Below are 12,688 nucleotides of genomic sequence, written 5' to 3' on the forward strand. Positions count from 1 at the left end.
TAAATTGCAGGGCCATGAAAACTTCTTGAAACACACCAACACCCTCACAGTAATATTACACCCATATTTTTTAATAAGCAGAGGAATGATTGTAGATTGTGCTGAGTGACTCATACACACAGTAAATACAAATACATGCACACACGGACATGCACCCTGCCACCTATACCTCATGTACACTGCTCTGTGGGAGTTGGATCCTGAGGGCCACCTACCTTACTGCAGTGATGAATAAAACAACAGCCACTTGGAGCTGTGCGTGTGTGTGTGGAGAGGTTCTGCTGACGTGCTGGCTTTTAAATGAACTCCTCTGGCTGGCTGTTTGTAAGGCTGTATGGCAGCTTCTGGCCTTGGCTGATGTGAGTGCCTCTGCTCGCAATCTTGTCTGCATGCATACATGATAACCTAAAAAAAATGACGTGAAAAGCAGCCAGCAGCAGTGAATGATCACTGTCATATAGCGAGAAAGCTATACTCGCCAACATGGTATCATTAATTTTTCACATGCCTTAGCATTTGTGATCAAATGGAGTTGACAAAACATTCAAAACATCATGTAGCCTAATATATTTTTCCACCCTGATTTACCTTCATGAGCGGGGCATATTGTTGCCTTAATGGTAATTTTTTTTAATGATGAATATCTTTCATTACTTGAAACATCTTTCTGGAAGATTCTTAATTTTGGATTGTCACAAGCTGATTATTTTTTATTTTTATTTTACAATTTAGCATCTTGGTTGTTCCATCCTGTTAAGCCTTTTTGACAAAGCAACTTTTGACATGGTTAAACAAAACCTATTGCTTGATTGCCTGAAAAATTGGCCTTATGGGCTTTTCTCAAATATGTATTCCACAACAATCAATCCTGATCATTCGAAATAGTGCCTTCTTTATTTCTACCAAATTTAAAATCTGTATATACTGCATGGAATCGTTTTAATGTAAGGTAACATGAGGCCCAATAGTGCTGTCTCAACAAAAACTATATCATGATTTATAACTGAACCAGAAAGAGATTTCAAGTTGGTTTGAATTACATTGGACAGTTTTCTTAGAATTAATGTTGACATTTCTCTGAACTTTTCTACTGTCTGAGTCTGTGGCCCAACATAAATAAATGAATGTAACTGATAGCTAAAACAGAATTGTATAATGTGATTGATAAAGAAATTGTGTTTAATGTTGATCGACCACTTCATGGCAGATACCCAATCTGCTTGTATAGATAAGAATGTTCTATTCGCATTTTGCACTAAAATTTACCAAAAAAAAAATCATTTTAAGTTCTTTGGACATTTTATGCCTAAAGAGGTTAAGAGATCTTTTACAGACATAATTTGTTTCAGACATCTGCAAAAAATTCTTGATTGCATCGAACTGTGAATCTTGTATCAGATAGAACTTTGAGCTGACGATATATATATCTTATAAGAGGCAACAAGAAAACTAATTGCCATAGTGAAATATTAATCTCCTAAAACCAACTGAAGACTTTGCTTGATGCTGGATTAACTAACATGACAACACATTCACATGTTCATATAAGTACAGCAAGCATTCATTTAAAGGCTTATCATGTCATTTTTCATGTCACATTCACATTAACTACTTGTAGTTCTAGAAAGTGGACGGAATATGTCGACAAGTCCTGTTTGTGGCTCCTACTGGGAGTAGTCAGTTTCTCCTCTCTGCTGGTTTACACACAGTTAATCAATTATCAGCCTCAGTCCGTTATAAAAGAATCCTCAGGATTTCTCGAATACTGCAGAATATTTGTCTGTGATCCCACAATGAAGACCAAAGCATGTAATTTGTTCTACACATCTTTCTCCTATAACTTTAATCACTGCTGAATTTTTACAGCTCAAACCAGAAGGGATTTTTGATTATGATAAATTATGAATTATAGCCTGATCCTGCAAGCTCACAACACACATCACCTCTTTGCCATGTATCAACCATGCACTTATTGAGACTGATGTCTTGTCTCTATAATGAATCTATTAATGCAACACAAGCATTAATTAGAAGCCCATTATTACCACCTGACCCCACATGAATACACAGTCTGTGTGTCATGGTTTTTTTGTGTGTGTGAACAGTATGTATGTGTGCATGAGTGCGTGTGTGAACACGTCAGTGTGTTTGTGCTTGCTTGTGTGACCCCTAGGATGGCCCATTGCTAATAGGTTTGCAGATGGAGCAGCTTTATTATGCTCTTTATGACTTTTTAACTGACTCAATGCTCACTGCTGGTAATGAATGTGGTGTGTGTGTATGCGTGTGTGTGTATGTGTATTAGTAATGACTATGAGTGAGGTGGATGCAGGTTTGGAACAGACGGTATTCCACGGGGGTGGTAGTGTACTGAGGAGAGGCCTTGAGGGAAAGATGGCTGGAGAGATACAGAGAGAGAGTGAGAGAAGTATGTGAGGTAGTAAGAGAGAGAGATAAATGGATAGAAAGATAGATGGAGAAAGAAAGTGATGGAGGGAAAATGAGGACAAGTGGAGTGGTACTAACTCTGCTTTACTGTGTGTGGGCGGATGGATTGATGATAAAAAATAAAAACAAATTAGTAAGGCCGAGTTAATGAAAGAGACTGAAGTTAGACACACTCTCAGTGCATTACTGATGATTCATTAGTTTTGCTATATTGTTCATACGTCATCTGTTTAGGGGTTATTTAGAGCCATCATATCTGCTGGCTACCAGGTTTAGGGAGACTTATTCATGAAGGAAATAAACTGTACCCTTGTGCCTCTGTGTTGGTGTATGTGTGTGGCTGTGTGCACATTCGTATCAGTGTTTCTTCTCAAGTGTTCTTGTGCTTGTTTTTGTGTGTGCTCAGTAGTATTTGTGCAGAGTAAAACCTGTAGAAAATGTGCTTTTTCTTTTTAAGTCCCAGCTCCAGCAGAGGAGCACGGCTGCAGCAACATCAGCCAGGGACAGGAAAGATGACAATTTAGTTATTGGACTGCTTGAGTCATGATGAACAGCACACCCTTCAGAATCTGTGATGGGTTTAGAGGGCAAGGAGAACAGGAGGGAAGAGCAAACTGGGGTGAAAAAGAGCCAGCGGGTGAGGAGACGAAAGGGATAAGATGAGATGAAGGAAGCAACAGCAGAGAGTTGTGGGTGGGAGTGAAAGGAGGAAAGGAAAGATATGGGATGAGAGGATAAGAGTGCCAGAGGACAGCAGGTGAGAATGGAAAAAAGGGTTTGTCAATGTGCAGAGGCAGTGTACAAGTCTGTGATGGAAGGATAAAGAGGAGAAGGGGAGAGAGGGGGAGAGGGACTCTGTGATGGAATTAGAGAAAAGTATGATGGAGAGCAGTGTGATAGAGGAGAAAGCTGGAGAGAGACAAAGGGGAGGAGAGTTCAGAAGTTTTGGAGTTATAAATATAGGGAATTGAGAAGAGGATAGGATTTGATAGCATGGGGTTGAAGAGGACCTTCGGAAGAAATATAAAAGTCTGAAAATGCTGAAGACATGCAGTTTGCAGGGGGAAGGAGGGCAAAAGAGGGAGGATCCTACAAAATCCATTCCTCCCTGAAATATATAATATGACATTTATGATGTGTACAAATCTGGAGCCTCTTACCAGCGCTTCAGGCAAAATCCTCCCAAATGTTCGGCATTAATCAGGAGAGTGAGCTTAAAGACTCAAGGTGCTTAAAAAGACTGACTTCGTACTTTAAAAGCAGATTTGAGGGTTCAGTTCTCATACAGTTTGGTATGTTTACACTTTAAATAAAATAAGAGTATCACATTTATTTTATTTTTTGCTCTTTATTTCTGCCCTCTCTTTATCTTTCCTCTCTTTTGGTCTTTTCCTCTTCAGTCTCTTTTCTCTCACTTCCTCTCTCAGCTGCTATTGCTGTTCTAATTTGTGCTTTTTTAGCTCCCTCTCTGCTTTACAAACACAACCCTCTGACATTGTTAAAGGCAAACCAGTGTTTTTTGCATGATGAAGCCTACTTTACATTACTGCCCAATATTTGCCCAAGTATAACAATTACACATTTTCCCCCAAACAAACAAAAAAACTTGCAAACTTGAAACTTGTGTGATAAGTAATCACAGTGTAATGCACACTTACTTTAAGCCAGTAAGTCAGTGTGTTCAAGCGCTGCTATTAATGACATCAATGTCTGCATGTTGTCCTCCCTTGGGGTTTTATTTTCTGACAATATAGCATGAATGCAGTGTTGTTGAACACATGACCCTGATGTTGGAACTTCCCACCACCACTTTAATGTGCCAGCAGGGAACAGCCCTCAAGATATCAATGCTTTTAACTGCATTGCCACACAAAGACAATGTATCTTTTGCAAAAGAAAGTAAAACATGTTAGTTGTGATGGATTACATACCTCTGCAACGAAATCATGGCCTTCCAAGCCAGGGCAAGTGTACTTGGATTAAATATCACACAGGGCGTCACATGGAACAAGGAAGGAGGGAGTCGGACAGGATGAGCAAGGAGTGTGAATAGAGTGATGCTTAGGGAGATAGAAGCATGCTGAGAAGCATGTACAAATGGGGGAGGAGAGCAGGGAGGCAGGGAAAATTGTGGGGGAAAAAGGGAAGGAGGTGGAGATAAATGAGGAGAGAAAGGGAAAATGGGCAGAAGAATAGGTGGAATAGAACTATAAAGCAGAACATAGAGAATGAGGTGACGTGGTTATATTAAAGGGAAGAAGAGAAGAGACAGATGGAGAAAGAAATCAGTCAGGAAAAAAGGTTAAAAGTCAGAGGCAGGGTCAAATGTAGAGGGAATGAGAGAATAAGAATAAGAGAGAGATTGCTTGAACATCCAGAGCTGCAAAGCAAAACATTTTTTTATTTTTTATGCAATGTGTTTAGAGGAGCAGCAAAATGCAGCAATCATTGTTCCTTTGCTCTCTATGGGTGTACACAGGTACACTGAATATACAACTTGGGCCATTTAGACGGTACATTGCTATCACCCTAATTATCATTTACTTATAATTTGGCTAGGGCTTAAAAAGTCTCTGACATCTGGCTCACAGCCACTAGCTCTACTGTTTTAAGATCCTAGGCAAGTCTGGCTGGACTGGAGCTGAGTCAGCTGTGGTTTGCAAACGAGCTGGACCTGGCCAAAACCGGCCAAGAGCTGACATGAAGAGAAACACAAAAAGAAAAACAGCGTTGTCAGTTGTCCGCCCTTTACTTTACTGGATGCGCACTCAGGGACTGAGTCTGAGGCTAAACATGCCTTAGATGAATTGGTTATTTCCAAATTGTGTTCAGCTTGCAGGCTAATGAATGGAGACACAAAACAAATCCTCCACCTACTCAAAGTATGTTCATTTGTGTGGGAGGAAACAAAGCCCTGGATATCTACAGTAGGTCTCTACAAACGAGCCGCTAACACGGCAGCGGCGGATGGCCGCCCACCATTGAGTCTGGTTCTGTCCAAGGTTTCTGTCCTCTTAAAGGAAGTTTTTCCTTGCCACTGTCGCCAAATGCTTGCTCATGGTGGGATTTGTTGGGTCTCTGCAATTAATATTATAAAGAGTATGGTCTAGACCTGCTCTATGGGAAAAGCGCAATTAGATAACTTCTGTTATGAATTGGTGCTATATATCTAAAATTAAATTGAATTGAATTGAGGGAAACAGTCAGGCCAATTTCTGTCTACATAAGGCGAGGGGAAAAGGTAAGGCAGGGAGAGAGACATGGCAGAGATAGCAATGACCTTGGCACAGCCTTGTGTGACAGTGTGGCAAAGGACCGGAGTGCTGCTGAACTATGACTACAAATTCTCCAGGCTGCTCGCCTACTCAAGAATGGAGCAAATTAATATACTCGCCTGTAAATTAAGAAGTGAGGTGAGGGGGGAGGGAGAGAGAGGGGGCAGGGTGAAAAAAGTTGGAGAATGACAGATATTTTTCTTGCACAAATCAGGTTACCTGGGAGATTTCTCCATTAATACACAGGGGGGAAAACTGGAATATCGGGCATCCCGGTGTCATCTAGCCACACACACACACACACACACATACACACACACTTAAACAGTACATACAGTTAGCAGGTATATTCCACATATACATGCACACACATATCTTTACACACAATTCAAGTATGCTTAATCACAGATAGATATATGCAAAGCCCTGTTAGCAAGGTAACAAGGCTTTTGGCCTGCAGATAATTGGTTTCCAATAGTTTGCCATTTAAAACCCCAGATATTCTAACAGATAATATGCATTATATGCAAAATATATTGATTGTATACTTGCGAAGATACAAAATAGATTGTTTATGTATTCAAATCTGCAACACACTGAGATGCTGTATATGGACAAAGATGGTCAGGGATGATTCAGTATCTTGGGTATATCTACTGTTGTATTCCTGCTACAAAATGTCCCTGGTACAGTAAATACTCAACACTCTTCTGCTGACCTTGTCTATTACATTAACACACATACACAGACACACAGAAAATGTATTACTTCTCCCTATACCTAGCAAAATTGCATGAACATTGTTAGTGTAAGAGCCATGTGAAGGCCTATATGATAAATATTAGACCTGTTTTCATATCTGTACTTATCATATGCCACTGGCTTGCTCGACTCTCCTGTTATCATTAACTCTTTGTCCTCCCCCTCTCACTCTCTCTCTCACACACACACACACATACACGCAAACACGCACATTAATTCTATGCTGTCCCCCCAAGTGTCAAAACGCACTCCCTTCTAGCTTGTGTGTTCTCACATCACGATGCATGTGAATGTGCATATGTGGACGTCTGTGACCGCAGGACGATAACCTCCCCTGTTCATCACCATCATCACTCAGCGCTGCCGCCACCTTGCTTTCATCATCACATTGAGACGGCAACACTTTTGTCCAGCCTTGTCATAAATCGTACATCACCTGTGTGTGTGTGTGTTCCTCCATAGTCATTATCCTTGTCAGTCTGTCAGTGTTCCCATCACATTACTGTCATCATCTTCACCCTCAACAACAGGTGTGTGAGTTTGTTTGATAGACAGAGGAATGGATCCCCCATAGTATTTCAGAAATCTTCAGTGCCCTGTTTAGTCGTCTCTGTGAAAGAGAGAGGCAGACAGATACATGTGGAGATAGGGAGAGTGAAAGGGGGGGGGTTATAACAAAAGAGAAGAGCTTGAGTGAATGAGAGTAAAAGGCCATGAGGCAGGTGTAGAGAGTCAGATGGAGAGGGATTCGGCGGAAGCTCATAGCTGTTTTACCTAAAAAAAGGCAAACAGATGGCAACCCCAAAACTGTCAGTCGAATTGAATGACAAGAAACTAATTTAGTTTTTAACTGTTTAACATCTATCATTTTTCATGACCTCCTCTGCCCATGTTGCCCTCCTCTTTTAACATGAAATCATTCTTAACAATGCTCATGCTGAATGATTATCCTGAGAAGGAGCTGGCTTAATTACTGGGTCTTTATAGAGTGTGGGAACATAATAACTCTGCATTGGATGATGTGCCATCCTAATTTGTTCATTCAATAAGGAAATTGAGCTGTGTTTTGTACGTTCAACAATGTGCCTTTGTCTGCCTGAATGCCATTATCTGATTTTATATAGTTACTCAGCTGGCTGAGCTGTATGAATTATTTCCCTTTAAAAATTTAAGTTTAAAATGAATATATGAGCTTATGAAAACTATTCAATATCTTCCTATTCAAAAGCAGTGTTGATGTGATCCTTTGCCCCACTGAAGGTAAAATCTGTTTTCTACAGGTCATAAAAGGAGACAGGTTAAACTATTTTAACCATGCATCAGTTGTTCCACCACTTTCGTCCAGACTGAAATATCTCAAACACTACTGGATGGATTGGCACATTTGGTATAGATATCCATTGTTCTGAGAGGATGAGTCCTAATTACTTTGTTACTTAAGTGATCTCCTGCCATTTCCTGTAGCCCCATTATAAGGTTCACATTTGTTGCAACTACTGGATTGATTACCTTTTAAATTTGGTATAGATGTTCATGATTCCCAGAGGATGTTTCCCACTGACTTTGGCAACCCCCCAGCACCACCATGAGTTTGACATTTTTGATTTGAAGTTAAATGGTTAAGCAACTATTAGATGAATTGCCGCAAAATTTGATTCATACATTCATACCATCCTCAAGATTTTTTTTCATCCATGTTGTTTGATATTTAATTAAACAGTAGTAAAAGTTTCCAAAACAGGCAAAGAGGCTGTGATGGTGCAAGGTAATGTTATGTATTTATCAATTTTGAAATCACAAGGAGAAAGTGCTGAAAATATGTTATACAGATGCAACTTTTTCTGCATAATTTCTTCATCAGTGCTTAAGTTTAAAAGTGTTGGTAGGGAGGCAATGAATTACTGAAGTTTTGCTCTAATTAAAATCAAATACTGTAAATAAAAAAGGACACAATATATAAAAGCTAACATTACTGAGATTCAAAACTGATATTGCGAGGAGTACAATGAAAGATAATAGAAGAAATTTATCTCCGATCAGTTACTTGTGCATTCCTAGTGACAACATGCTCCCAGCCTAATTTTTCTTTTACCTCCAGCATCCCTCATCCATCACAAGGGGTCATTTGACAGTAAGTAGACAATCAAGGTATTTATTGGCTCTTTATCAATGTAAACAAGCTAGGAAATTAATACCAAACACTTGACCATTGGTAGGCATATGATCAATACATCTTGACCAAACTATTTGGGGTCTCTACTTTTGGATGCTACATCCATTCAAATTGACCGCTGTTGTTGATGATGCTGTTGTCATGGAAGTTTGGAAATAGGTAGGCGATTTAGTGCTGCTGCCCACACAATCCGCGTGTGTGTGTGTCAGGGTAAGTCCGTGCATTTGCGTGTAGGCTATGTGTGCTCGCCCTTGGGGCGTCTGTGTAAAGCAAGATTCAGTGCTTTTATTTCCTGGTTGATTTATGTGGTGACGTTTGCCTTTGCGCTCACAATCACATTACTGGAAAGGAGGAAGAGCCAGGATTCTGTGTGCGTATGTGCATGTCTGTGTGTCTGTTTTTGTGAATCAGTATGCAGTGATGTTGTTCTAGAACAGCAGACATTCACATCATCCTCCTTTCTCCTCTGTCTTCTTTACTTTTCCCTCCCACACACATTCAATATATATGGGTTAGTCTTCCATAATATGAAAATTTACTAAATACACATTGAGAATATTTTCCACTTCGAACATACATTGGCTATATGTACATTCAAAATTGCAAATTAACTAAAAGTTTCCACCATGATTCACAGGTGTTTAGATTACAGTATTAATTATATTTTATCCATACCTTGAGGCATAATAGGTATTAAAAGATGTTTAAAAACATTTAGATAATGATGAATCAAATCAGTTTCATACGCCTGTAGACATTTCTTTCTTTCATATTGTCTCTCAGTTTTTCGTATCTGTGTTTCTGTCTGTGTCTGCCTGCTCACTGTGCATGGATTAAAGAGTGTGGTTGATCAATCACTGCCCAGGTACAACAGCTATCAAACAGAGAAACAGAAGAAGAGTAGGTGGTTAAGAGAACATGTAAGAAAGAGAAGGAAGGAGGGAAGATTACTGATTAACAGCTCTAAAATGGCAAATGGCTCAATTTTAATATCCTCTGGTGACTGTTGTGGTCACTAGATCAAAAACAACACATTGCTGGTGGGATATTTCAAAGACAGAGAGAGAGAGAGAGAGAGAGAGAGAGAGAGATACAAAGAGAGTGGTGTACAGCACTGTGCAGCTTTTACCATATGCCTGGAAGCATGCGTGAGGTTACTATGGCAACATTTTTGACACATTATTTTCTCCAATTTTAATATAGCCTAATTGTTTTCTTACTGTGGAGTGCAAAAAAGACTTCTTAAGTGCTCTGACACACATTTCCACCTTTTGTCTCACTTTCTCTGCAAAGCATTAGTTTAAAACCATATATAGAGTCTTGTCCTCTCCTCTCTCCATGCATTTGTCCTCTAGACATTCGCAACCTAACATTGTCCTCCTGTGTCTCAGAGCTTGTTTAAAATGTATACAAATCCTTCCCCAGCAGTGTCATCTTCAAGCTGATTGGAACCCCATTCATAATTTATCTCTAATGGAATAGTTAATGAGTCTTTGTGTTTCACTCTTTATCGCTTTGTCCAGGCCTGTTTGTCTCACCTCATCTATACTGCATGATTATAAAAAACAACCAAGACTCCAAGGAGGGTGTGTACAGTTGCCAAATGCTGATGGATCAAATTATTGAAGGATACATACTTAATGAGGCCTTTTGATGAAGAGGCATTTAGTGTACCATTCCTAACTGCCTTTAAAAAGTAGTTGGTTTTGAATTTGGTGTGTGTGTGTAAAGGCTGTGTTAAAAGTAATTGTCCTTCAGAAGTTAAATTTGATCAACAGTTTATTTGAAATAGGACAGAGGAAGTATGATTCAGGGTTTTAAGATTAATACTGTGCACAATTTATTCTGTCAGTTAAATTTATAGTTTTAGACTGTTTAATTACACTATATTAACCTACACAGGGCATGAGCTACACATTTTTTCAACTAATTAGGCAGAAAAGTGGTTTTCTCAGACACATCCCTGGAACGAGAGTACCAGTCTTATCACATTAGAGTGATATATACTTTTTTTTCAAGATGATTTTATCCAAAGTACTGCACTTTGCAATACCAAGGCAGCAAATTTTCTTCAGTAAGTTTGGCCTCAGTGGGAATTCAGTCCATAACTTTTGAAACCAGACTCTATGCACTGGAATATACAAGACCAAATAACAGCAACAGTTTTCCAAATGTGGTACAAGACAGCCCTCAGCCAATATAGTCTGCCTGGCTATTAATGGACTTTGCAACCTGCGTGTCTCTCTCTCTCTCTTTCTCTCTCTCTCTCTCTCTCTCACACACACACACACACACACACACACACACACACACACACACACACACACACACACACACACACACACACACACACAATACAATATGAGGCTTATTTTCTTGTCAGTGAAATACAGTTAGCAGTGCTTCACTGCACTGGGTTACACAATTAGTAGCCAATGGATTTAGGGAATAAACAGGATGAAATTAGAGGCTAAAAGGGAAGAAAGAGAGAAATAGATAACACATGATTAATTGTGTGTAACAGACCAAAGCAAAGACCAAATCTCTACAAGCCAGTCAACGCTGCATGTTGCCTCATTCGTCTGTCTCAGCAACACTGCAGGTTGACATTTATTTTTATGACAAATTTAGTATTGACTAGTGGGAACTTTATCTGCCACTACAGATACTGACACTCACCAGTCTTTTCTTCCTCATTTTCCCTTTGTGCAGCGACCATTTTGGCTGAGTTAGTGTGGCCTTGGGCAGTATTTGACCTTAAAATGAACAATGTTGTCGACCTATTTCTCCCTCACACCCGGTCTTTCTCAAGCTGGGTCCCAATTCAGGGGCTAGATACTTGAGGTCCACAGTTCTGGACTGAGCACGTCATAGGAGGTCATTGAAAGTTGAACCTGAAAGATCACCTTTGTGCTCTGCATACTTCTGAGGCTCCAGCCTCTGTATCACCATATTTTTGTCTCTACCCTTTTTTCCATTCCAAAAGTCCTCTAATACTGAGTAACAGGTTCCTCTTTTTCTTTCTGCTTCCTTTCTTGTCAATAGGCGCCATCTTTGACGAGTCAGCACGGAAAGATGACGAGGTGTTTCGCCTTGCTGTGTCAGATCTCAATTTGAACAACGAGATCTTGGAGACAGAGAAGATCACCATCTCTGTGGAATTCGTTGATGGGAACAACCCCTTCCAGGCTGTGCAAGAAGGTAGAATGATAACATTACGTTGTCTTGAAGTTTTAATATTTGTGCCTCGGAGCAACAAGGCCTAGCAGGTGCATCAGTTTGCTTCTGGGCAGGGTTCCTTTTTGCCACACAAATGTTCTGGGTCAGATTCAAATGAAAAGGCTTGACAATTTCACTTTTGTTGAAACATGCAACAATTAAGATGTTTTTTTCATTTCAAATCTTGTTTAAGCATAGCTCTGGGATTTTTCAGCCAATGAATGACCTACATCACACAGTCAGCTGACGACAGGGACAGTGTTTTATTTATTTCCTCTTCCCTTTTTGTTTTGGTTTATGTTGATGTTGACAGCCAGTTTATTACATGCAAATGTAGTTTGGACAAGAAACTGACTCTGGAATGTTGATAAATGATAATCAAATAGTGGATACGCTAGTCTACATAACTCATTTTCATCCATGGGTAGATTTTGAATTTGCATGAATGCCTGTCAAAGAGTTATAGAATGTAGCTGCTGATTCACAACCAAAACTAACAGGCTTGATACTAAATTGAGCATTTAATTTGAAAGAATCCTATGTAACAAAACTTTATGTAGTCAGTAATCTTTAAATAATGCTCTAGTACAACACATATTTTTTTTATTTGATATCATAATCTGACTAATCGATAACCCTAACCCTCAGGTGTAGAAGTGCAGAATTAGACAGTACAGTAGACAGTAGAGAAGTAGTTTTGTTACACAGATTTAATGAATAAGGTCAGCAGTTCAATGAACTACAAGAGCCTTGTACTTGTAGTTAATGTTTTTTTTCTCCTTCACATTAACAGGAAAGCGAACACATTTAT

The 12,688-nt window shown here is 39.5% G+C and overlaps 1 protein-coding gene across 6 annotated transcripts in view; it reads left to right on the forward strand.

Moving 5' to 3' along the window:
- grid2 (glutamate receptor, ionotropic, delta 2) overlaps positions 1-12,688 on the forward strand; it is a 535,356-nt gene that overhangs the window by 123,227 nt on the left and 399,441 nt on the right. For all 6 annotated transcript variants that reach the window (XR_006377990.1, XM_044195946.1, XM_044195941.1 and 3 more), the window contains exon 2: positions 11,704-11,859. Coding sequence is in view for 4 of the 6 variants with exons in the window: in XM_044195941.1 (XP_044051876.1) it covers positions 11,704-11,859 (156 nt within the window). In the remaining 2 variants the exon portion in view is untranslated. The remainder of the gene's footprint in view (positions 1-11,703; positions 11,860-12,688) is intronic.

Source organism: Siniperca chuatsi, linkage group LG5 (assembly GCF_020085105.1).
Source record: "Siniperca chuatsi isolate FFG_IHB_CAS linkage group LG5, ASM2008510v1, whole genome shotgun sequence".
NCBI classification, from domain to species: domain Eukaryota; kingdom Metazoa; phylum Chordata; class Actinopteri; order Centrarchiformes; family Sinipercidae; genus Siniperca; species Siniperca chuatsi.